The sequence below is a fragment of the Ambystoma mexicanum genome, chromosome 8 (assembly GCF_040938575.1).
Source record: "Ambystoma mexicanum isolate Mex_15411 chromosome 8, UKY_AmexF1_1, whole genome shotgun sequence".
NCBI classification, from domain to species: Eukaryota; Metazoa; Chordata; class Amphibia; order Caudata; family Ambystomatidae; genus Ambystoma; species Ambystoma mexicanum.
Genome location: NC_090929.1, coordinates 137693573 through 137720994, shown reverse-complemented (window position 1 = coordinate 137720994; position 27422 = coordinate 137693573). Strand labels below are relative to the sequence as shown.

Sequence of the window (27422 nt, the reverse complement as noted above, 5' to 3'; positions counted from 1 at the left end):
GTAATGGATACAGATACCTATTAGTTGTAGTATGTCCTTTTTCTAGATGGATACAGGCAGGTCCATGTACATACCCAGGCTCTACCTGTGCAGCCAAGTTCTTGGTGTGTGAAGTGTTTCCTAGATGGGTAGTGTTTGAAGTAACGAGATTGGATATTGGACCTCACTTTGGTAATACAGTTCTCGAGCAGATCACCTTGCTGCTTGGTATTAAACTTACGTTTTCTTCGGCTTATCAGCCGCAAGGAAATGGTATCTGTGAAAAGCTCAATGGCCTGTTAAAAGAAAGAATAGCTAAGTTGAAGCTTACTATGAAAAAAAGGTGGTTACACTGCCTACCACTGGCATTGTATGCATTGAGGAACCAATAGGTTCGGACCACCATCTCACGCTGCACAAGATTGTGACAGGCAGAAGAATGAGAATGCCTTTAATGCCTCCATCCCACGTTAGAAGTGATGCTCAGCCAATGTCAGAAGTGTTAGGACTTTAATTGCAAAACTATTTGAATTGTTTAATATCTAGTTTTTCTGTGATTTCAGGACAGTTGCAGAGACGAGGGTGTAAGACAGTACAGAACATAGAAGGAGATGCTTCAACAATCTAAAATCCTGAATTTTTACGTCCAAGAATCTACCCAGGAGACAAAATCCTGTTTTGTAATCATGCAAGGAGAAAGTGGGACGAGCTTTCACAGTCCTTTCATTGTCGCGGCCATCTGCTGTCAAAGTGCAGGGTAGGCGAGCTTGGATCTTCCTGGGAGACACTAAAATCTATGCCGGAGAGACGCCTCTGCTTATACCCCACCGCGAAGAAGCTACACACATCGGGGAAGAACCACAGCACGTGCAGACGAGCTCCATGACAAGGAAGAAGGACGCATAACTGGATACATGGAAAGCTTGAAGAACTTTTTAGTTGGACTGTGGCTTAATTTGGACACTCCCTTTTCAGCTATAAATAAAAGGGTAAAAGGACACATTCGAACACTCGGTGCATCCTAGTTGCAGAGTAACAGAAGATTTGCATTCTTAAAAGCCACAGTAGGTTATTGACTTTGGACTGAGGCACACTTAAGCCTTGATAAGAATAAGGATATGCTAAATTTTGATTGTGGACACAGCAATTGGAAAAGGATACAGTACCCTGATTCATTCAATACAGAGCTCTTGCTCTGTGTTACTTATGGTGTTACCCCATGATGACCCTTCTAGGTATATACTTACGTATTTTGAGTTGGTATTACGTTTGTATCCGTCACTGGTGGGGAGAACTTGCCGCATTCCAGATTTTTTTGGTAATACTGACAACGAAAAGATTGTTAGAAGATTGCTCATAATCATCACTGAAGAGTTTTCGTAGTTGCCTGAGTTCAGTGAAGAAAACACAAATGCCCCTACCACCCGACACATCACATACACTGGTCAGTGTGGTGTTATTTCGTTTAATTGAAGACTACCTCCATCTTGTTGGAAGACACACGGATGTGGTGACCTTTCTTCGAGACCCAAGTAATATTGCAAATTTGAATGTGATCCTGGAAGGAATCATCATCCAGGTGGCAATCTATTCTGAAAGAAATCACAGAGCTGTGTAGAAACTTTCCGCCGAGGGACAGATCGAGGAAGTGATAAAAACCTAAAATTTTGTTCATGCTGACAGGGAAGCTACAATGTCATCTGGACTGAAGCAAATTCGAGGCATCAATTGGGAAATGGTTAATGAAGCAGATTTAATAGAAGCTCGCAGACATCATCTTTTTTCCACAATAAAGGAACATTTGCACCACAACTGGTGAAGGAATTGGTTCCAGAAAGCAGCTGGTTGATCGAGGATGAATGCTGAAGAAGACAAGTTTCCAGAAGCAATCCAGAAATGCAGCATCATTAAAAAGTGTTTTTCATTCCTTAGCATCAAATGATCAAGATGTCGAGATGGGTAATGAAAGTAGCAACTTTGTGTTGCCCCAAGAGGACAGATGAGCAAATTGGCCCAGAAGCAGATGCTGCAGGATCACCTACCACTGCACTGTTTACACGTGTATTGTATTCATACTCATATTGCTTTCACTGACAGTTAGAACTGCTATTTATATAAAAGCACATGATGCAAGGATTCCTGTATATGTTTCCGAGCACAGGGAAATGATAAACGTCGCAACAAGGCAACCCAGGCCATTCATAGTCATTCCCGTCCCTAGAAAAAATGGACAGATACCTGAGATCGAAATGGATGTTATTAGCAATACATCACACACAGCACGTGTTTCAAACACTACTTTTGAACACCGGAGACAGGGTCGGCGGAACAGGCAAAATAAGGGATTGACAAAGGAGGACCCACACTGATAATGCATGCAGACACACCTGGTCCAGTGACAAGAAGCCCAAGCACAAATCCCACAGAAAAATCACATGCAGAGATGAAAGCAGAATCTATATGGCCGATTTTAGCTATTGCCAGGAAAAAACAGAGAGATAAAGAAAGACATGCTGAACTTTCATCTACTCAGAGAACCCGGATGGATGTTCCTGCATATCAACCAGCCAGAAGAAGTTATACCGATGTATTCGAAGATGTCGTTTTAGAAAACTACATGAAGATTTTGAGAATTAAAAGAAGCACCCAAGAAGACAATTATGAACTGAATTATTATCTAGAAAGCACAGTACACTTAGGAAACAACATATGGTACCAACAAATGAAAGAAGTTGGAAGAAGGATGTCAGATGAAGAATGCTTCATATGTGCACTCTTGCCATACAGCATGGGGAAGTCAAGAATCTTCATAGCAATTGAAATTGATGTCCAGACGGCTCATTGCCTGCCGCACATAGGACTTTGCAGCACAAGAGGTCAATTTATGGGAAGTGATGCTTCACTTAAATGGGAAACTGAAAAGACAGATTCAGATGAAGATGACTACATACAAGATATAAAGACAAGAAACAGAGCCCATACGAGAAATTATGTGATCAGATATGAGAAACCAGGAGTGAAAGGAGCTGGCATTAGATGGGAAGTGAACAAGAAACTTGATGTCAAAGATAAATCTGCAGAAGACACTCGAAGATGGAAGAACAGAGGACAAATGCAAATCTGGGGAACAGTACTGTCACCAGACGGATGGGAAAAAAGAGTGGTGATCTGCAGAGCATGGATGATCGTTGGATACTACAAAGAAACAATTGAGAATGCACAAATGTTATGCAAGCCATTGTGGCCAAGACCTGCTAAACTACTGACATGGGTCGAAGACAGATGAGGACCCTTGCAGATAGTACCATTAGAAAGTTCTAAATTATGCTTCAGGAACAATGGTACAAGAAAAATGGGAGAAAATCAGAACTCTGGACGAATATTCGATGCACCAGGAATAAAGATTGGAACAGCAGTAATCATGAATCACTATTGGGTTTGTGGATCAAAAGCCTGCATCAGACTGCCTAAAGATTGGGCAGGAATTTGCACATTGGGGAATGTCCATGTTCCTGCATTGATGATTCCTAAATGTGACCTGAACCTTAATAGTTTTCCAAAAGCAGATGCGTATCTAAGAAAGAAGAGATCTGTAGAATTGATAAATCAAACAAAGAGAGAGAACTACTTCTCTGCTAAATCAATACACACCTTTGATACTATCCCGTATGAACACAGGCTGTTCAGCCAGACCTCATCAGTGTTCACGATGATCTTTATGCCAAGAATCCAAGTGGGAGCAAATATCAAGTGGTTACAAACCACCAGATGGGAATTGCTGCAGACAATTAACACAACTATAAAAGGATTCAATGCAATCAGAGAAGAACAGAGAGCTGTAAAACAAATGGCTCTCCAGAACAGATATGTCCTGGACATGATTACAGCCATGGATGGAGGCGTTTGTGCCAAAATTGGAAAATCATGTTGCACATTTATACCTTCTCACAATGACGAGAATGGAACCTTGACAGAGGCCAGAGAAATGCTGACAAAACTCCATGGCCAGATGATAGAAGAAGTAGAAGGTATTGCTGATGACAGCTGGTTTGGATCACTCTTCTCATGGATTCCACAATGGATGGCAGATATGTTCAAATTTCTTGGAGATTTGCTATTATTAGTGATGCTTAGATTCTGTGTGATCAAGATAATAATCTCACAATGCAAGAAGACAGTAAAGAAAGCCATAGGGATGACGATTATGATCGATGTGGAGCCAGGATGGAAACCTAAAGACTTGAAGAAATCAGATACTTTGTGAAGTCTAGTATCCATGCACCCGAGGGAACGATGTTCCTATATCCAAAGGACCACAAGAAGTATGTGGGAAGATGGATCTACTGCAGTCCAAGTGGACAGTGCATGCTCATGACATGGAACAAGGATGAGCATGTGAAATCAGCCGGATACCTGAAGGGAGTCATAAAAATAAGGGTCCCTAAGAGGCACTTCTTCAGACCAGGATGTCTAGGAATAGAAGACAATGTGAGAGTGGTCGATAAATCGCCCAGAGGGGCGAGTGTAGAGGAGGAGCCAAGTACCCCTACTCCGTTGGCCCCACCTACATTACCTGAAAAGTATGAACCAAAGTATGTGACGTCTACTGCACCAATAAGAAAGCAATAAGAAGAGTAATGACTCTGTGCCGTACCCATAAGAATACCTATACCTAAGAGAATATGGGAAGTGAAGTACCCATTGAGGAAACCATACCTACATCCAAGACAATATGATGGCCATTTGAACGAGATTCCTATTGAAACCAAGAAACTGTATGACCAGGATGAATGGTGACGTCATACAAAGCTGAATCGACTTCATATAGAATATAAACAGACCAGAGAGGCAGACGATTTATGAAGAACAAAGAAGTACCAAGGATAAGTGACGTCTTGGGATCAAGATGAAGAGACTTATTCCATAAGCATGATGAAGATAGTTAGTTTAAACGTGTACATATGCAATGAAATGCAAGCAGCAAAGCAATCATGAAGCTAGCCAAAATGCTTATAGTGAATAGATTGCGGCAAGCAACAACATATACATATATATACCTCATAGATACATATGGATTACTTAAAGAATGAATGTTCCACTACGTATAAAGCAGTCTTGAGCATCGAGGAAGGCTCAATTCAATGTAGCAGTTACAAAAGCAATTGAATTAAACAGAATATATTTCAGCTAAGGAGTTGGCTGAGCCAAGGTCTTATGAGAACTAGAATTGGCTGACATTGGATACAATTAACATGAAAGAACAGAAACTCCTATTCAAAGAAGGTCAAGTGAAAACAAAAGAAGTTAGAGGACTATTGGAGAATAAAATTAAATACACGAAAAGGCTCAGATCGTGGTGTCCAGTCACGTGATGGAAGAAAGTTGGACGCATGAGAAGATCACACCTACGCACGGAAGACATGTGGAATCTGAAAATACAATATAAGGCTTTTACACCATGCAAAGAGAAATACACCAACACGGGCTTGTAAAGATTCCCAGAATCTTTATTGCAATACTGAACAGTTTACGAAACAAAGTACACAAATTGCTATTTGGCCGTCAGTACTTCACAGTGACCACCAGAAGGTTCAATGTGAGCAGTGAACAGGAATTGCTAGCTGGACATCAGCATATTTATACAGTTTCTTCATAACGATGTCCAGCCTCCTACAACTTAATCATGTACTGGGCTAGGGTTTGCGCCAGGTTCATTCCTAATTTACATATCTCGTGCATGCGGTTTACTTCTTAATACATTTACTAACAAACACTATTATTCTCTGGGTTTAACTTTAGCTCTTTACATATTTGTTTCAATGCAGGTCAAACAGATGTTTTGCATGTCATGTTTAAATAGCGTTATTGTTCTTATATACTAGTAGGTTAGCATCGCCTGATTCAAGTAATCCCCTGATCCCGAGATCAACAAAGGAAAAGGTCTACATGACCCTAATATGTAGCCTGCAGGCAGGTTGGACATTAACTTGCCTACAGAGGTTGAAGAGGTTAAGTAAGAACAAGAGAACACAGGTCGGCCATTTCAGGCCACAGGGTGACTTTGCACGATAAACTAAAATGGCGGCTTTAACCTAAAATGGAGGCTCGATTAACTTAAGGTTGCGACCTTGCGATGAGGATTTCCTCGCAGAGCGACTGGGCTTAAGCCAACATATACAATGAGGACGAAACAATATTATATCAATTTTAACAAACCCTCCTTTTGGCCTATGCCAAGTGCTAAACTACCTCCAATCACTTTACGACTAACTCCACATTTCAACGTCTATACACCCTGAATCATTATCAGACATATCTATTGCCATTAGATCAGACACAAGAGTTTCTTTCAACACATACTCCTTGGAAACCTTATCTGGGGCGTATATTTTATGCCCTAATACACTTGTTGCTTGCGCGCAACACCCCCCTAATACCGAACATATACCAGGGAGACACTGTATACAACAACAAAGGAATAGAAAACTACCCAAGATAATCAGCAGGGCCGAAAACAACTTCCATCCCCACGACTGTAGGAGGTCCCAAAACCATGCACTAAGTTCCCAGTTTCTCTCAGGAACATGTACTTCCGATCTAAGAACATGTAGATTTTGGATCGCCCTAAAGATCGTTGGAGAGGAGTCTGGTACGTAAACACAGCAAGCGGACCCCACTAATTTACATACTTCTCCACGCTCTGCCAGAATGACATCTAATGCCATCCGGTTGTGAAGAGCTACTAATCTTATCGCTTTCTGTTCTAACGTCATATTATAGAGTATGTCAGTGGTCCGGTTGATGGTTCTCTCCAGTACTCTCGCTAGTCCCCTGATATCTTCTGAATTCATAATTTGCCCAAAAAATGGCACAAAGGATTTCATGATGTCTCCTAGAGTTTGCGCTGGAGTATCCCCCTTCACATCTCGTCGTGGACGAGTCTTCGAAATTTCTGCAGTACTGGCAATAAATACCCCAGGTAATAGAATCCCTAAATAGTAGGTTCCTTGCCAATCCCTGGGCAACCATGGAAATGCCACATTACCGCAAATGAAATAGACAGGTTCACCTACATACAGAGCTCTGTTCTCACTAGTCAAATTCGCAACGTTGGCGCATCTTCTAAAATCACCCATTGACCGTGTTCCATTCCTCTGTATGCAGAAGGAAACTGAATCGGGGCTATGGTTAACAGAATAAGATGGAGGCGTGGCATCCTTATTGCCTATAGGAGCCATTTTGAAAGAGATCAAAGACTGAAAAGGACGAGACAATCTATGGGCCTAACAGAAGCAACGTTTGGCTTACTCCTATTTGCAAACAGCGAGCATCCCAGGGGCATCAAAACACGTTTTTCAAAACTATTCAAATTTGTACCATCAAAGTTCCCTGAGATGCTGTCATTCCAATGGCCAAAGAATAGTGCTCTAAGAGAAGCATAACAAGCAGATGTCAAAGGTAAAGGATGAATGTACCAACCCAGCCCCTTATCCCCATGTTGCGGTAAATGCGAGCAGATCCAGCAGTTGGTTCTATTAAAAATTGCATGAGTGGCATTCATTATTAACAAAAGAATATTATTCTGATAGTTCCGTCTATGCAAAGAATCTCTAGGCAACAAGGTATGCAATTGCACGGAAGGAGTGGGTATAACGGATACATTTTCAACAGGTAAAAAGTCCTCCAGCGGATATGCTTCTTCCAGGTAGCATAACCCAAAACCAATAGTTACTAAGAACCCAGTTATTATTACAAAAAGGCAACAATACATTTTCGGGGTCGCCTTACACGCTTGATCATTGTCTCTGCTAGTCACATATTTATCTAAAGGTTCGGTACGAGCGGTAGCGGGTGCAGGTATCGTAGTCTTCAATCGAAAAAACACCAATTGTTCGTTTTCTGGCGACTCCAGTCGTGCGTCTTCTTAATGTCTTTCCCACAACCCTTAGCCAACAGAATCCTTTCGTACAGTCAGGCCAAAAGGCAAGCCCTCAAATGATTTCCTCAATCGCACAGTCAGACCGTGCCGTATGTCTATCTTCTAGGACGTAAATTATATTTCACAATTTCCGGTACTGGATCAGAAAACAGTATGTCGTCACTTCCCACTGGAGGTGGTGAGTGAACGGAAATGGGATCAGAAAATGGATGATACGGAAGTACCACTGTTGGAGAGTGTGGAGACAAGATGGCTGTTTTGTCTGGCCTTAGGAACTCTGGAATGGTCTCCGATACTGTCTTGTCGGTTGTTGCTGTTTCGGGCATGTTGGTTACAGCATTGAAAAGGGGATTCTGTGTCTTCTGTATCGTATGGCACGGGCTGCGGGATCAGTTTGGTGTGTGTTGCATGTATCCAGTTCTTCTGCCCTGCTACCCGCACCGCAGTCTGGGTGACTAGCAGGACCTGGTAGGGACCCCTCCACCGAGGTGCAAGGCAAGACAACCTTTCAAAAACTTTCGTGAGGATCCAGTCCCTGGTCGTAGACTGTGACCGGGACCCTCGTACTTTACAGGTAATGCCTCTCGTACCTGGTGATAAATTGAAAATAGATTTTTAGTCAACTGGTTACAGTAATCTGAAAGAAGCACATTCTCTATATCCCGCAATGAGTGACTCTTTGGCATACCCCAAATATTAGCAGGCCTCACGATTACCACCTCAAAGGGAGAGAGCCCAGTCTTAGTTTGAGGGGTTGTTCTCATCGACAGCAACACGATCGTTAAGGTGTCCGGCCATTTTAACTTGGTGCCAGCACACGTCTTACGGGCTTGTTCTTTATAATGCTGTTATGCCTCTCCACTAATCCGGCTCTTTGGGCATATCTGGCGAATGGAACCGTTTATCAATCTGCAATCCTTTGCATATTTGTAGGATTACAGCAGCGATAAAGTGTGGCCCATTATCCGACCAGATGTCTCTCGGCAGCCCGAACCTAGGAAAGAACTCTTTCAAAAGAGTTTTTGCCGTGGTTATGGCCGTTGCATCTCTAACAGGGAAGGCCTCAACCCACTTGCTAAATGCACAAATGACAACCAGTACGTATTTAAGATTGTTACAACGTTCCATCTCAATAAAATCAAAGTGGGTGACATCAAACGGAACAGAAGGTTGAGCGAAACTTCCTCTAGGAGTCGAGGTACCTTTTCCTACATTGTGCTGCAAGCAGACCATGCACCCTTGGACAAAGCGCTCCGAAATTTTGAAAATGTTATCATTGGCCCATACACTATGTAACATTTTTGTCAATTTACACGCACAGACATGGGTCGGACCATGAGCCATGATGACCATCATTGTAATGTAGGCATCAGGGAGAAACCATTTTCCTTCAACATTGTCCACCCAACACCCAGCACCATCCAATCTCCCTGCACCCTCGACCCATTTCTTGGTCTCCTCTGCAGTAGCATCTGCTTGAATGTCTTTAACAGAATCGATACTTTCACCAAAAGTGCAAACATTTACAGTTTCCCTTACAGCATACATTTCTGAACTAAAATCAGTGGCAGTTTGTTTAGCTATCTGATCGGTGAAAGCATTCCCTTTTCCTATATCATCTGTAACCTTTTGATGTGCTGTACATTTTACAATGGCTAACTGAACAGGGAGTGCGAGCGCTGAAAGTAATCGCACTATTAAAGTGCCGTGCTGTATTTTTGTGCCATGTGAGGTCAAGAAACCTTGGGTCTTTCCAAAGCCTACCAAAGTTGTGAACTACCCCAAAGGCATATTGACTGTCGGTATATATATTTACTGTAAGCCCTTCAGAAAGTTCACAAGCTCGAGTTAATGCTATAATTTCTGCGGCCTGCGTGGAATTTGCATAATTCTTTTGGTTTCCACAATCGTGCTTAAGGTAGTGACGGCATAAGCAGCCGTGGATGTACCATTCGGAAGTTTGAAACAGGTGCCATCACAAAATAGCTATCCTTGTGGGCTATTCAAAGGCGTGTCTTTCAAATCGATTCTACCTTTAGTCTCTTGTTCTCTAGTGTAAAAGCAATCGTGTGATGTTTTGTCACCATCAACAGTATCTTGCAGGACAGGTAAAAGTTCAGCCGGATTTAATACACAACACCTCTGAATTTGAATGTGGGGAGCAAACAAGATCAATTCGTATCTTGCTAATCGTGCGGGAGTAAGGTGTTGCGTTTGAGTTCTATTTAATAAAATATCTACAGAGTGAGGTACCATTAGGGTTAACGCATTACCCAGGACCATTCCCTCACTCAGTTTTACAGATGCAGCAGCAGCAGCGACAGCTCTCAAACATCTCGGCAAAGCGCATTTAACAGGATCAAGGACGGATGAGAAATAGCCGCATGGCCTATTCTTCCCACCATGTTCCTGCGTTAACACAGCCAAAGCACATCCATCACGTTCATGCACATTCAACACAAAGGCCTTTTCATAATTTGGAGTTCCTAAAACCGGTGCCGAACACAGCGCAGTTTTGAGCAAATCAAATGCTGTCTGGTGTTCCTAAGTCCATGGCAATGGCAAAGAAATGCCCTTCTTTGTCAAAGCCAGTATTGGTTTAATCGTTAACGAAAAGTTAGGGATCCACAATCTACAGTAAGAAGCTATACCTATCAGGGCTCTAACTTCCTTCTGCGTATTTGGGACAGACATGCCAGAAATAGTTTTTATTCGTTCATGTGTCAACCTTCTTCCCTCCTTTGACAGGAGATAGCCAAAATAGGCGACCTCCTGACAACAATATTGGAATTTCTTGAGTGAAGCTTTGTGGCCATGTTTTGCCAGATGACAAAGCAACAACATGGTGCCTTCTTTACAGGCACTTTCAGAATCAGCAGCCAAGAGGAGATCATCTACATACTGTAGTAACGTACAAGTAGTAGGCAACTCGAGAGTATCGAGTGGCTCTTTCAATGCTCTACTATAAATACTTGGACTCTCAGTGTACCCTTGTGGTGCACGAGTGAATGTGAATGAGCATCCACCTAGGGTAAACGCGAACAATACCTACTATCCTTGTGTATAGTGTAGGTGCCTTTCCCCGTCTTACTACGTGTGAGAGAAAAAGAAATAAAATAACACGCAAAACCCCTTGTCGGGGAAAGAGGCACTGAGACCCGGCTGAAAGAGTTAAAAGGATGGTTTATTTCTCCAGCTAGGAAATAACTCAAAAAACTCTTCCCTCATTACATCAGTACCAATATTTATATTAGTTAAAGTAACTCTAACAAAAAAATACTAAATGGACCCGATTGGCCAGACGGTGTGGTGCTGTAGGTGTGGATAGAATCTCTTCCTCCTGGTTGGCTGAGTAGCTGTCGGACGTCAAACATCTTGTGCCTCATGCAGGTCAGGGTCCGGTCACTGTGGTCGCTACCTAAGCTAGTATTGTTTCATACTAAATGACAAATTATTCAAAACATTTTATGCTACTTGTCACATTTCTACATAAGTTACACACAATGATTATTGTCAGTACAATTGGGTCATTCTTGGCTTTAATTGAAGGCCTTGACCTTTATTGTGCATGTAAAAGAATCAGGCTATGTTTCGCATCTCTTTCTAGGTTTCAAATTCATTAGTGCAAGTAAAAGCATATACAATAATAAAAATGCTTAAGGTTAGTAGTGGGTGTGTTGGGTGGGTTTCGCAGGACACAGGCTAGGGTCTAGCCCTCGAAAGAAATACCTTACAGGGGGTGCAGGGTCAGGATGGCAATACATTGTTTTAATGGGGGTGGGTGGCTTGCACGTTTATGAGAACGAATTGAGCAGAAAGTGCTTAGCTCATCTTGATTCACATGCCGGTTTTCAGGCAAACAGTGATCTCAGAGGAAGAAAACTGTAGCATATTGATTGTTGTAACTTTCTCCAGCTTCAGCGTGAGAATGGAAGCGCAGAGCTTTCCTTCGCAGGGGGAGTGCAAGGGTGGGGCCAGCCAGCTGCCTGCGCGCCTTGTGTGTGTGTGTCTCTGTCCTTGGCTACTGCGGTGGAAAGGGGAGCTGAGCATTGCTGTACTATCGCAGTGAGGCCTGTTTACCCAAGATGGAGTCGAAAAGGGGCACATAAGATGGCTGTCCCGTGTCTTGCTCAGTAGTCCCATCTATTCAGTAGTCAACCGTAGGCAAGGGGCAATTCCACTACCGGAGGCACACGGTCCAAGCCTTGTACTGAGGAGTGTACAACGCGAGGGGGCCTGAGGACCCCTCGCTCCCATACAATAGGAATACTGAAAAACGCGTTTTTGAGGTCAACAACGCTAAAGTGAGTGGCAGAAGCCGGAATCATAGTTAGTATCGTTGTAACATCAGGTACAATGGGAAATTGAGGAGCCACAATTTTGTTGATAGCACGCAAATCAATTATAAACTGAAAAGGAATCGCATTATCACCTTTTTTATATACTGGCAAAATCGGACTATTACACAAACTACCTGTAATTTCCTCAATTTCTCCACGATGTACAAAATCAGAAACTATACATTTCAAAGCCTGTTCGCCTTCAACTGAGATCTTATATTGTGGAATGTGAGGCAATTTTACTCCATGTTTCAGAATAATTTTAACAGGTTCAATTTGAAGAATGCCCACATCATTATCATCAATTGCCCATAAGCATTCCAGAATGTTACTGAATTCTGGCGGTAAAGGTCGAGTCAAAAACTGAGAAGCGAGTGATTGCTGAGGTGAAATTGTCAACCGAACTCCTTCCGAGGAGCAATATATTACTGCATTCAATTCCTTCAGCAAATTTAACCCCAGCAAATTCTCTCCACAGTTTGTAGTAAGTAGAAATGGACACTGCTCCGTGAAGGGACCAAGTGTTATCGGTACCGGCAAAGAGACTGGCCAAACTACAGGTGTGCCTGAAAACCCCATGGAAACGTTGGACTGCCCTGACAGGGGAATGTTTGGAACCTGTGAATGGTCAATGGAACACTTTTGTGCTCCCGTATCTACTAAAAATAGATGCTTCCTATTTCCCACAGCCATCTCAACGTAGGGACCTTTCTGATGAACGGGAATAGGCGTTGGTTCCAAATCCTGCTTCGGGCAATCCTAACGAAACAGAATGTCATCAAAAGAAAGCTCTTCAGAGAGGTACGCGGCAGAAGGATGATCAAAAATGTTTCTATTATTCACACTCGAAACTTGTTTATCCTGTGAAGAAGGTTGCTGTGATTCTGGCACAAACTGACCTCTGCCAGGGCCCCCTGCACCTGGGCGACCTCTGGATCATCTACCCATGTTCCCAAATGACCTTTGCTGCAAGGTCGGACATTATGCACACCAGTGACCTTCCTGTCGACAATAGGCACACTGGTTAATGGTTACCGGCGCCAGGGGCGTACTTCCCTGTAGAATGTATTGACCTCTAAATTGATTACCCCCTGTAGGGTTTCTAACAATCTGTTGCAATGGTACTTTTGTTTTCAGGTCACCCTTTCTTTTCTCAAGTTTTTCCTTTTCATTATTCACACAATTTTCATAGTACTGAGCCATGTGCAGTACTTCTGATTGAGACTTCGCCTGCCAAGCGCTTTCGGAGGACATAATCTGTAACTGGATGTCAGGCAGCAATCCACGTACAAATTTGTCGACAAACAGCCTTTTCCCTGACTCTGTGCCTAAGTCTTGTCCACTGAAATCTGAAAATACCTGTTCGAACCGATTGAAGAACTCGGTAGCACCCTCAGACTTTCCTTTGACCCAGGCCGTAAGCTTGTCCCAAATGATTCTTTTTTCAGGAACTATAGTTTTTAATTTTACAATAATCCTATCAGGCAAAGTTAATAATAATATCACTTGAGGCGGTCGCTTACCAGCTGGTCTTTCTCTGTCGAGCCTAACCATATTATCCTGTGTATCTCCTAACCCAGGTACATCATCTAGAGTCTATCTGTTTCCACAAATCAACTGGCAGGAGTACGGGAAATAATAAATCAATATCACTTAAGGTGAATACCGATGATTGTAAGACCGACTCTATTTCTTTATAGAACCCCGTCGGATTCTTTCTTATATCAGGAATAGATTTCTTTATGGTGTTCACTTCCTGTCTCAAGAACGGGATGTGAACAAACTGCGATACATAATGTGCAGGAATGTCCACAGCGACTTTACCTCGTGTAGCATCGGCCACAATCTCAACTTTTGGGACAAATGTCAGAGGGACCTCTCTCATAGGCAGCTGAGAAGTAGGTAGCTCCGAACGCTTACTAAGCAACAGAGCCAAATCAAGTGCTAAGGCAGTCGAAGAGGTATCAATCGAAAAGGCTTTCTTATAAACACTCAACAATTCTGCGGATCAACAAATCTTTCTTTTTACACACTCATTCTGCAGGTATTCTACCATAACCTGTATCACTTTCTTTTGCATTTCTAACGTATACTGACCAAACATGTCATATACTTCATCGGGAGTTATCGACATATCCGAAATACATCTTTGTACAAATTCGCGCTTCCTCACTTATCAATTCACGGCAAGGAGAAAACCGTTTCTGTAAGAACATAGTACCTAAACTATCACCATCTGCTTCTTCATTCTGTAACTCTTCCAACTCCTTTCTATATACAAAAATACTCTTGACATGCTCATATACTTTCTCCGCAGTATCTTTAGACAACGCTAAGGTGTTCAAATCCTGTAACCCTTGTGGGAGATCTACATCGTTTAATCTATTCCACATTATGCTCAAATGAATTCCTAACCCTTCAATAAAAACATTTTTCTCAGGAATACTTTTCAGATTTTCGAGTGTGGAAAGAACATCAGCTTGTTTACCCTTCTCCATACAATGTTTATCCCAAGCAATGAATTAATTCTTTTTATCTGGGGACACAGTATTACGAGTCACAATCCTTAATCCCGTTCCCTGGTCTACTACAAGCGATACAGAATCACTTGGAAGAGGAAGAGTAGGCACATTCTGAATGTCAATAGGTGGAAGCAAGGTGGCAAGCAAAGGAGCAATGGCTGGAAGAACAGCAGGAAGAACAATAGGAAGGACCGGAGGAACTATAGGAGGAGGAATAATGACAGGAAGGGGCAAAGCACCAGGACGAGGGACGTACGGGGTGGAGCAGAGGCATCGGGTCTTCGTTCATGCAAAAGTTTGTTAATCAATTCATCGGACGTATGAAAATCTTTTGAAGGGTACATTTTCTGAATGCCTAATTGAAATGCTCTGTCCGTGTTCCTAACTGATTCCAATTGTTTATTTTGATCATATAACAGCGCCTTTTCGGCATTTGTCATATGTCGACGCATATGTTTCTCTCTACTTTTTTGTTGCTGCAAAGCTTCTGTTTTCCAACTGTGCAATGCGTCAACTGCTGCAGGTCTAGCCTTTTTCTTTACCAATACAGACTCTAGGTATTCTATATGAGGGATTTCAAAGCTACCATTGGTTGGCCACCGAAGATTAGAGTTATGTCTGGTCTGTCTGTGCCAAATATCATTAAATGCTATACTACCAAAGCCTTTCTTACAGTACATAGTACATGGCGGCGACCCCTCTTGTGGTGCGGGATGGCTATCTTCCAAAGATTGTCTGTCGCTGCGGAATAATGCCCTGAAGCAGGCAGACATTTTCCCAGGCATATCCGAATTCTGGTGTTGCCTGGTCAAATAATTGTGCTCGCGAGTACAATGCGCCAAATTCAAATTGTCAGGGTTAAATTAAGAATCAGGTCACAATTCACCTGACCAAAGGACTGGGAGGCCCGATCGGGTTACTAAGAACAATTCTAAGGACCCACGTGTCTGGTGATTTCGGCAAATTTACCCACCTCGATATATGGACCCTCGTCAAGACGTTGTCTCGGGCTACAGCTCACCGTTCAGGGATCGGATCGTGCTGTTCTGTCGAGGAATTTGCTTCTCGTCCAGAGGGGCCGTTTTGTTGGCACCGTCCGATCCCGGTCCGATAGCCGAGCCAACCTTCAACGAGACGAAGTCAATCTGTGGAATCAGAAAATACAATGTTAAGGCTTTTACACCATGCAAAGAGAAATACACCAACACGGGCTTGTAAAGATTCACAGAATCTTTATTGCAATACTGAACAGTTTACGAAACAAAGTACACAAATAGCTATTTGGCTGTCAGTACTTCACAGAGACCACCAGAAGGTTCAATGTGAGCAGTGAACAGGAATTGCTAGCTGGACATCAGCATATTTATACAGTTTCTTCATAACGATGTCCAGCCTCCTCAAGTTAATCATGTACTGGGCTAGGGTTCGTGGCAGGTTCATTCCTAATTTACATATCTCGTGCATGCGGTTTACTTCTTAATACCTTTACTAACAAGCACTATTATTCTCTGGGTTTAACTTTAGCTCTTTACATATGTTTCAATGCAGGTCAAACAGATGTTTCGCATGTCATGTTTAAATAGCGTTATTGTTCTTATATACTTGTAGGTTAGCATTGCCTGATTCAAGTAATCCCCTGATACCGAGGTCAACAAAGGACAAGGTCTACATGACCCTAACATGTAGCCTGCAGGCAGGTTGGACATTAACTCGCCTACAGAGGTTGAAGAGGTTAAGTAAGAACAAGAGAACACAGGTTGGCCATTTTAGGCCACAGGGTGACTTTGCACGATAAACTAAAATGGCGGCTTTAACCTAAAATGGAGGCTCGATTAACTTAAGGTTACGACCTTGCGATACGGATTTCCTCGCAGAGCGACTGGGCATAGGCCAACATATACAATGAGGACGAAACAATATTATATCAGTTTTAACAGAGAGACAGTACCCATACTCCTTAAAAAGTCCCAGAGAACAGTACAAGCTCAAGGCCAACTTAAAAAAGCTAATTGACACTGAGCCATTGAGGTGATGATGGCGTGTATTTTTAATTGGTGAGAAGCTGGTATGAAGACAAGCTTACCCACACCTGGTTGTTCGGTCTGCGTGCTGCTCACGTAGGTGGAAAGTTATTGACGGGGGTTAGTAGCCAACTAATTGTAGAGGACAACGTAGTTGGGGGTCCTATAGTTTCTGTAACCAATGGGACGTCATACATTTAGTGACGTTCATAGTGACCATTTTGAAGGGAGGGCTTAGTTGCTCCACCTGATGTTAAGTATCCAATTATGTCTCTCTGTTCCTCTATACAGATATAACACCTATGCTTAGTTATTCACTTAGAACCAATCCTGCTTCCCGATAAGTTACTGTAGTTTGACACGTAGGATGACATTGGTAATGACGTAAGTCTACACGTCAGTAGTGACACATTTGGTCTATAAAAATGTTGTTTTTTTCTTAAATGAAGAGAGAGTTGAGTATCAAGCGATTGTTGATGTTCAGTGTACGCCCTGTTTTAATTACTTGCATTAAAACAGATTAACTTTTGCCAAGCTATTTGTGTCGTCTGAATTATTGATGTTTGATTAAAATCGGCATCCCCATCCCTCTCCAGGGTATTGCTACTCATCTTAAAGGGCTGTAAGTCTCCAGTTCACTCTCAATTCATATGGGACTCGGAATGTGCTCAAGAATTCGCCTAAATCAAGGTTGCATTAGAGTGCACACCCTCACTTAAGGACTTCAGGCTAACTTTAAAGTCGATAATGTCAACGGATGCCAGTAACACAGGATTAGGGTCTGTGTTTACAAAAGGTGAAGGCAATAAGGAGTTTGCCATCGCTTTAGCTTTACGACTTTTAAGAGTAGCTGAAGTAAATTACTCTACCATTAAAAAGGAACTTGTTGCAGTCACATGGGCAATTGAAAAGTTTAGAACATTTCTATGGGAGACTGAATTCATTATACGCACAGATCACAAGTCATTGAGAGAAACCCTACAAAATAATGGAATGGATGGCGTATTTTGCATAAGAAGATGGGTGATTGCACTGCAAGAATATCGATTTGACGTGGAATACATACCAGGGAAAAGTCTAGAGGAGCAGTTACATGCCTTTGCAGGAAATCCCGCCCCCCTGCCTCCTATATGTTGGAAGCCTGAGAGCGTGCCTTGCTTAACACCAGCAGTTGTGACTATACCACAGCGAGAATTCGAAAGAGGGTACCCTCTGAGAAAACCCTAACAAATGTATCCCTGAAGAGACAATAATCTGAGGGAGGAACTCCCTGAAGGAATATGAAAAGGACCAAAAAGAGGAGCTGGTGACATCACGAAAGACGAGCGTGACGCAATGAGGATACTGGCTGAAGAGAATGCATGGATCTTAAAGAAACTGATGACGAAGTTGAGAATCGAGTAAACTTTTATATGCGAAAAGACGATTGCACGTGTGCGAAGCACTGCAGAAAATGCAAGCCGTTCAATAACTGTACAGATGCTGTAACGCAGGTAGATTAAGTAATCTTAGAAGCTGGCTATATGTAGTGACTAGACCGCAGCCAAAGCTGCCATTGTATAGAAACTAGACATCGGTGCCATGAATTTAGTAATCCAGCACCCATGGAGAGAAAATGCGAGAACTGTGTCGCAACAAGTATAAGCTGAGACCGTGGAAACGAATGGCGAGGCTGTCTGACCTGGTATCAAAACTGAGGCAGCCAAGGTCGGTTATCTATTCTTGAAGACAGTGAATGTGAGAAGCTGAATTATCCCTTGTTAAGGTGCAAAGAAAGAACACCAAGCGTGCCAAGTTTTATACACTTAAGACATTTAAATGCTGCAAAATTGACCAAATCGTGGTCTCCTGTCATGAGAGCCAAGCATGGAAATAGAGTAAAGCGTGGCATTCTAGAACATTGATAGTGAAAGCCTGTACTCCCATATATTCCCACAGCAAATAATACTTTGCAGGGCCAAGTCCAAAGACAATCTTCATGGCAGCAGGCATGGGTGATGAGAGATGTTGGGCTAATTGGGTGGGGAGGTAAAGTCAAGAGCACCTCCTGGCACCTGGATATGAGCGTATGTGCTGCTAAGTGAACCGAATGTTCCAGACATGGCACGAGCATGCCAACCAATTATAGAGGGCCATATAACAAAGGGCCTTATAGATTGAGAGGCAATGATATACCGTGTACTTAAAAGTGTTGAAGATGACATGTTTTAGAGGCAGGCATAAGTTATTCACCTGACAGTAGATAGCCAATTTTAGATGTTCCCCTTGAACGTATCACAATCCCTCATGGGTTTTTCTCATTTACCACATAGTATGATGTCATGTCTGATGTATTTTTTGCATATATGGATGTTTTTATGAGCAATGCACTGAGAGCTCAAGCGAACGTCTGTTGATGTCCGTTGAAACTCCCTGTTTTAGATCATTGTTAATAAAACAGCACCTTTGCCATTTTCCTGAGTTGGGTGGATTATTTGGTGTCAGAGATATTCTGCATCCCCTTCCATTGTATGCACAATACCCAAAGGGCCAAATGCTCAAAAGGAATACCCCAGCGGATTGTTTGTCTTGCATCGGTGTGGATGGAGAGGATGAAAAAGAGCACATGGAAGAGGAAGCATGTGTACTGTATGCTGAACCAAGAATAACGAGTGAAGAATGGGAGAAAAGTGTTGAAGAAGATAACATTCTTAAAAAAGTGAAAGTGATTCCGGAAGGTGGTGGAGTATTGAGGAAAGAAATAGTTGGTGGTACCAATTTAGAAAGACTTTGTAATGTAAGTGAAGAACTGCATGTGGAGAGGCTATGTGATGAGAGGGGATAGAGTGATCCCAGCTAACGATCTGAGAAATAAAAATTGAAACAGCCCATGAGGGACACCAAGGCACCACAAAAACCAAACAGGCGTGAGAGTGGAATTCTAATGGCCTGGGTGTGACTTGGAAGTGGAGAGAATCATGAGGGACTGTGTCCCATGTTGTTTGAGTGAAAGAAATCTTGTGCCAAGAGAAAGTCCAATGTCACTGGTACGAATGCCCCACATGCCTTGGTAAAGAGTGGGCATGGATATTGTTGGTCCCATCCATGGCAGTGGTTTAGACAAGTACTGTATTCTGTTGACTGACGTTTTGTTCAAATGGGTGGAGGTAAAAGTTACCAGATCCATTACGACAAAAGATGTTGTCACTTTTATGGAAGATGTGTTTAGAAGGGAAGGATACCCGATGGAGCTGGTGACAGACAATGGTGTCCAATTTAAATCATAGGTAATGGGTGAGTATTTGGCAAGGAATGGTATTCAACATAAGCTCAATGCAATTTATCATCCCCAGACCAATGGGGGAGCTGAACGCTTTAACAAGGTAATCAAGGACTGCATCAGATGGGCTTGGGTGAATGGAGAGGATTGGGAGGAAGTTGTAATGAGTAGGATGGTTGCACACAGATTCTGTACCCACAGTACGACTGGAGTATTTCCATTCGAGTTATGTAGGGGGGGCTAAATATAAATTGTGTCTTCCATGAATTTGGAGAGCGAAGTGGATGGGGAAAAGTGTGCAGCAAGTGAGAGAGAGAATAAAGGAGAAACAAATGAGGAACACATGGAGATACGATGAGAGGAAATCTGTAAGAGAAATTGAGGTAAAACAAGGTGATTATGACAGAATCAAATTGACAGGTCTATTGAGGCAAGGTCCCATGAGGTTTTGAGGGTTTTACATAATTCTGTGAGGACAGAAGATGGAAGACTCTGGAACATGAACAGAGTGGCAAAAGTAATGAGGAGTGCATGTGGAGGGAGAGTGAATGGCAGAGGAATGAATGGATGTGTCATGGAGAGAGAGAGAGAGAGTTCCACAAGTAATCATAATGCCCATGGTTTGGAGAATGGTGGTAAGCGACCACTTAGGTCAGTAAATACGCCAGAGGGACTTAAAGAGTTTGTGTTGTATTGATAGGAAGGAGCTGTGTAGTATTCCAGAATGTAAAGCCTACTGTACTGATGGACGCTGAATAAACCTACTTTGGAAAGATATCCAGGCTCATCCTGTACTTCATTGCCTAGATACTGAAACTGGAAATCCACACTGTAGAGTGTTGTACTCTGCAGGGCCTCATTCACTCACCATGCTACTAGGTCTGTTTCTCAAATTTAGTGACAAGGCAATTGGTGAGCAGTAATTGTAAATCAACCACTCTGCTGCTGGTATTTGATAAAAGGCACACCTCTGCAACTTTGTCCGCCTTGCTGAACCTGGAGGAAGATGTACCTCAGCGTTCCTCCCACAATCACGTGCAACCGACTTAAACGTGTCTGAAGGCCGAAACCAAATCAGTGAAAAACTGCTAGAGCCCCTCATTGTGCTGCCACGACCAATCATCGCAAATGCGTAGTAACAGGTCTGTGTCCAAATGGGTCTTCATTGGCACAAAAGAGGGACCCGTTCCTGTCCCAACACTGGCTCCAACTGCCTTTCTCTAAACCTCTGTTGCCGTTCTAGAACTTATGGCATGTGACAGGACTGGAGTGCGGCTCAAACACATACACGCAACATTTAGAATACAACACACACAGCCGCATATTAATTAATTCATCTTTTGCTCTACATTGTCATGCTTCCAAGACAAACGAGTCACCTCTGAGCTATCCTATCATCCCATATTAGACAAAAGTAAATGCCTACTTAGTCAATACTGCATGTAAAAGGAGTACCCCTGCTTGCCTATGGGATATACAGTAATCACCATGCAGTGCAAGGTGGAGCAGTCTCATTAAAGGCACAAGAGAAGAGGTTTTGTTGGTGGGGCCTGTAGGCTTTCATTGTGTTGTAATGTAAGCTTCTGCTCTCCAGCTGGGAGTGTGGAATGTTACCAACCTCACTTGTGGAATGTGTGAGCTGTGGGGTTCTGCGGGTGACGGTTGGGCTGAGTTGAGAGAGAGTGTGAGTGGGGTGTGGGGCAAGCCGAGTGTTCCGCCTTCTTGTCTTGTTTATCGTGTCCCCCTCAATCCCTCTGTATCTGTGAAGGTACAGGACCTGGACAATAAAGTTGAAGTAACTTACCTTGAGTGCCCGAACTTCACTTTACCACACTGGAAACAAAGATGGGATTATGAGGGGACCGCTGTCTGCTGGGGGGGTGCAGCGATTTCATCCTGAGAACACTGCCCCCGATGGAAGGCCCCACACCCAGGGCTAGTTTGCACCTTGAAGTCACTGGACTCTTGCAGCCCTGCAGTGTTCTTGTTGATTTCTTGCGCGAGAGTCTGGCAGGGCACCAGTGCCCACAGTGACAGCTGAGCTCCGTGTGATCTGAGAGGTCCGTGTGGTGCGGCGCTGCCTCTAGCCGACCAGCTGACTAGAGCCGAGTTGGGGACGGCTCCTTCTGCGAGCGGTGGCACCCTGGAAGGGAATATGTGACAGTCGTTGAGGATGTCCCAGCTCCGGAGTTGAAGCGGCCAGCAGCGGTTTGGATGCGGTCAGGTCTGGCCATGGAGTGGAAGAGTGGGACTTGTCACATCTTGGAGGGCCGGCAGCTGTGTGTTCTTGGTCTGTCTCCAAGGAGTTTCCCTGTGTTCCCTGACAACCTGGTGGGACACTGTTCTGTGGATGGCTCTGCAGGAGCAAGCAGTGTTGTGGATGGCTCGGAGCCTGGAGCAGGAATGATGATGTCGCTTTCATCAAGGACTCTGTGCGCCAATCAGCTTCACAGCCGTTGGTGTCCCCGTGGGTATTGTCCCACCCACGCTGCCATTGAAGTGAATAGGAGGATGCAGACGCGGGGTATGCCTCAAGTAATCAGCAACAACAGTCACGTGAGGCGTTCAAATGATGAAGCACATAACGTTTGTGTGGTTCCAGATTCTATACAGCTGGAGTGCAGATCAGAGGTTGTGGGCTGTCCTGGACCTGGTGTAGGTGTCTGGCAGAGGACAGTGGATTCCACGATGGGTATTCCTGTTGCTGGTGCTGAGAGTCTGTTTCAGTTCCTGGATGAGGCCCTGGGGTGTTTCGAGGAACCCGTTGGGTCAGGAGCAGTTTGGACCAGCGGTTAGAACAGGTTGGTGTCTTGGGCCAGTGTGATGTTGTGTATGTGTAGTGGCCCACGTTTAAGGGTGCAAGGAATAGAATAGCTCCTGGGTTGTGTAAGTAGTCAATGTATTGTTGAGGTTGTTGCCTGTTTTTTGTGGCCTTTCAGTCCCTGTTAGGCCCACCTCATTGTTTTCCTTCTTTTGGGTTTCCCTCCTTTAGGTTGGGTTTCCCTCTTTTGGGTTTATAGTTGTTGGTAGTAATGCCTAGGGACAGGAGGGGACACTTCCATGGGACTGGAGGTAACGTTAACATTGGACCTGTGGGGGGTACTTCCAAGGGGCTGGAGGTAATTTCGAAAGGTCGGACTTGAGGGTGGTCTTTCGGGTACTAGAGGTGACATTTGGACCTGTGGGTGGTGCTTTCAAGGGCCTGGAGGATTTCATGGAACTTGAAGTGGGGATAACTTCATAACCAATAATGGAGAACTTTAGGGCAAAAGTTATGAAATGCAAAAGCGTGAAGAGATGCGATAATTTTGTAAAATACAAAATATCCATTGTGTTTTCATGTTATGTGTGCCATTATGTGGTTCTGGATGTTGAAAAATCCGGTGGTTCCTATGGGTGACTGTCTGTGTGCGTTGAGGTGTGTGAGAATATGTTGTACTGATGTTTTTGGTTCCAATGTTTAGTGTTTAATTTTTAGTTCCAAATGTTTAGTGTTTAAAGTGCAGGTGTGTGATTCTGGTGTTTAGCGGTTGGTATAGCGTGGATGGCCGGGTGGGTCTACGTAGCAGCCTTATCATCTGTCATTGGTTCTTCAGTGTTAGGGATTTTTTGTGTTGGTTAAAGGAGCTCTGGGTGGCCGGGTGGGTCCACGTGTTCTGCCGTTAGAGGCAATGTGTGAGTTAGTGGAGGCTCTGGTTCCATTTGGTGGAGGCTCCAGTTCTTTTTGGTGGTGTTGAGCAGGCAGAGTTTTAGTTTCTGGGTTAGGTGGCGTTAATGAGGACAGCCAGTAGGGTCCACAAATACTGATATGAGATTGTATTGTGGGATCTAATAACGCTGTGGATGTCCGGGCGGCTTCATGCGTTTTGTTTTATTGCAGCAGGGCAGTTTTAGTTTATGGGTTTTGTCAACGTATGTGGATGGCCAGGAGGGTCCATGTATCCGGCTGTATTCTGGTTAGAGGCGTTGTGTCTAAGTTTATGTCTCAGTTTTCTGTTTAAGGTTCATTAGCAGTTGTAGTTGAATAATAGGTGAGTCTGCATTTACATCTGTGTGGATTGCCGGATGGGTCCGCATTTTGGGCTACAACTATATGTGCTTTTGTTGGTTGGGCTAGGTTGTGAGTATTGGGGTGCAAATGGCCATGCTGGTGTATATTTGGGTGTGTGTGCGCACACAAGTTTATTTGTGTGCCATTTTGTGGTTCGCCAATGTTTACAGGAGCCTCAATTCATTTGACTTCTTGTTCTGTGTTGGGGTTTTCCGTGTATCTAAATGCCTGGATTTCCAGTTCAGATTTCCTGTTCATATGCAGTGGTGGAGATACCGATCAGTGGGATATTGATTGGTGTTCAGTTTTGGGTTGTTCCATGGTGGTAGGTTGGTTTTTGAATATGGTGTGGTCCCTCGATAGAGTTTGGCATTTGTTGTGCTCTTTTGAGCTGGGTTGTGCCCGGGGGTGGCAGTTCCGAGACTCTGGGGGGCAGACCAGAGTGGAATGATGTTTGTGCGTTGGTGGACTAGGGTTTGTTAGGTAGTAGAGTTTCCGAAACAATAGTTTGATCTAGGAGTGGCAGTCCTACGTTCCGAGGGGCAGCTCGGGGCGGTGGAGGTGCTTTGTTTGTTATTTTTGTTTCTCATGGGTTCTATCGAGGTTTTGAGTATTAGCAGTGGTTCTGTTGGGTGTTTCAGTTGTGTTGCATTGAGCATGGTGTTCGGGCGTTTTGGATGGTCGGGTTAGGCCTGTGACGGTGCTTTGGAATGGTCCGGTTAGGCCTGTGCGGATTCTCTTTGTGTTTGGGTGCTGGAATTGCGAATATGGACGGCCGCCGTGTTCTGTGACTTAGTGCTGGTCTTGTAGTGATGTGGGTGGTATGCTGGTCATATTGCTTTCATCATTTTCTTGTGTTATTCCCCGAGGGAGGATGAAGTGTTGTAATGTGAGCTTCTGCTCTCCAGCTGGGAGTGTGGAATGTTACCGACCTCACTTGTGGAATGTGTGAGCTGTGGGGTTCTGCAGGTGACGGTTGGGCTGAGTTGAGAGAGAGTGTGAGTGGGGTGTGGGGCAAGCCCAGTGTTCCTCCTTCTTGTCTTGTTTATCGTGTCCCCCTCGATCCCTGTGTATCTGTGAAGATACAGGACCTGGACAATAAAGCTGAAGTAACTTACCTGGAGTGCCCGAACTTCACTTTACCATACATTGGTCTAACTGTGTTATGTCCCTCATGATCGATCCATGATGTTGTAGCTTGACTGGGTATATGCTGGATGCCTGTAACTCACACTGGAGCATGTTGTTTGCTCTGCTGGACTCCACCCTATTTTCTTTCAGTGGATTGGTGAGAGGAGGGCCAGCAGCCTGCCACCACATTCTATTATCCAAATAAAGACATGGAAACATTATCACAATAGTAGGAACCTTACTTCACTAGAGCACATGCTAATACAATCTCCCTCTTTCATCAACCATAGCATTTTCCACCTGTTCAGAGGGAGGCTCCATTCTATAACCTAATTGCTTAACTATAAAGGAGCATCACATGTTTAATTAGTACACAGCACAACACTACAAATATTACTTGACCCCATTCAAGGTCTTCTGGCCTGCCGTTTTACTAACAAAACCAGAAGCCACCACACCATCTCTTACACAAGAGACGCCAGTTTTGGTAGATCTATAAAACACAGGCCTCGCAGATAGGCATTAGTGGGAGAAAGGTCCCTTAAACTCCTGTAGTGTTGCACATTTTCTGCCACTTGTACTCTTAGACCAAAACCAGCCCTTGAACATTCCAATAGTAAATGAACACAAATGGAAGCGAGCCAGTAAATGTTACGAGCATATGACCATGTTGGAGAAGAAACCAATGCCTCTTCACAGGTGGAATTGGAGCTCTGCGACAAAGGAAAAAAACAGAGTTGTCCAATTAGATGAATAGTTATTTTAGGCCCTGGCACTTCTCCATCTACCTCCATTCAATTAGCAACCCCAGCTGTTCTCCCTGGTCTGCTTTCCTTTGCTCAGCACTTTCCACTTCTCCCCCCTTCCATGCACTTTTCCCCTCCCCCTCTCCCATGCCCTTGCGCGTTCTCAATGTCACTGGGCCTAGTAAGATTGCTGTTTTGTTCTCCCCTGTTCCCCTCCGTTGCCCGTCCGCTCTCTGGATTACTTGTGTACGAGCGCGATACAAATAAAATATCAATATCAATGCATATAGTTTATGCCAAGAAATTGATTTGAATCCAAAAGAAATGTGTAAAATAGTGCAAGATTTTTGAGAGAATGTACTTCTGTTCGGAGCCTAGAGAATTGATTTTCTATTTGTAAACTCAAAGGCGTAGGGGTGTCGGCTAACTCCATGTAACACGGAAATACCAATTATGGAAGACCAAAGGCAGGAATCAGCTTTGGGAATTATCTCAATACATATATCCCGGCTCCTTCTACAACCAACATAGGATTAATACAACAATCAGGAATGATTTCCATACTATAAAACAGAGTGGCCGAAAAGTCTGGCCTGGTACTCACGTCAGGTAGACATCCTCCTGAGATGTCTTGGCCTCCTGTCTCTCCTCCTTCGCCAAGAATGGCTCTCGATCAGCAGATGCCATTGGGAAAGCTGAGGCTCACTCATGAGATCAACGCATCAAGATCCATGAGGGTGAAAGTGCCTGCTAGCCTTTGGTGAGCACGCTGCATTCCGAAGCAATTAGCACCAGGCTGACATGAAAGTGGCTGACTGGCGGGTAAAGAGGTTACCTGCGGGCATTTATAATTAGTATGTCGCCTTAATCTGGACCACTGGGGTCCCAAAATGAGAAGATTTTAGCACAGAAAACAACACTGTGCCGAGTGGGCACTGCTTCCAGAAAAAGCAATGTTCGAATGTCTGCACTTATTTGCTCAGAGCAGGTGCAGCCAATCACAGAGTGTGACCTGTTCTAGAACCTTTCCACTGGAGTTACTTCCTTACATCACAATGCAGAGTCCACCGGTCACCAGGCATCTGCCCGTGCCTAATGCCAGTTCCACAACAGCATGCAACAGCAGACACTCTATTTTGCGGTGTGCAACATTTAAAGGGTCTTTTGTAGTATCCTGGGTAGCGGGATGACGCAGGTCACAGCAGGAACGAGGCTGCGCCCAGGATTGTAGACAAGGTTAGTCTTTATTATGTTACAGCTCACAGACAGGTAGTTGGGGAGACTATGGTAAAGATGACTGAAATAACCGAAGATGGTTTCTTCCTCCATGTAACAGGCTAGAGACCAAAGGTGAGTTATATGTCTGTTTATTCTGTCTGATGTACACTTGTAGCTTAAGTGTAGCACATAGATATTCAGCACAGACACTGGCCC

At 43.8% G+C, this 27422-nt stretch overlaps 1 protein-coding gene across 2 annotated transcripts in view; it reads right to left on the bottom strand.

The window, feature by feature from the left end:
- Positions 1-26965, bottom strand: part of LOC138473546 (solute carrier family 2, facilitated glucose transporter member 8-like) — a 251640-nt gene extending 224675 nt beyond the window's left edge. Inside the window, exon 1 of one of the 2 annotated variants that reach the window (XM_069612146.1) lies at positions 26593-26965. Coding sequence is in view for 1 of the 2 variants with exons in the window: in XM_069612145.1 (XP_069468246.1) it covers positions 26593-26675 (83 nt within the window). In the remaining variant the exon portion in view is untranslated. The remainder of the gene's footprint in view (positions 1-26592) is intronic. The other variant, XM_069612145.1, reaches the window with a different exon arrangement.
- Between the last annotated feature and the right edge of the window lie 457 nt (positions 26966-27422).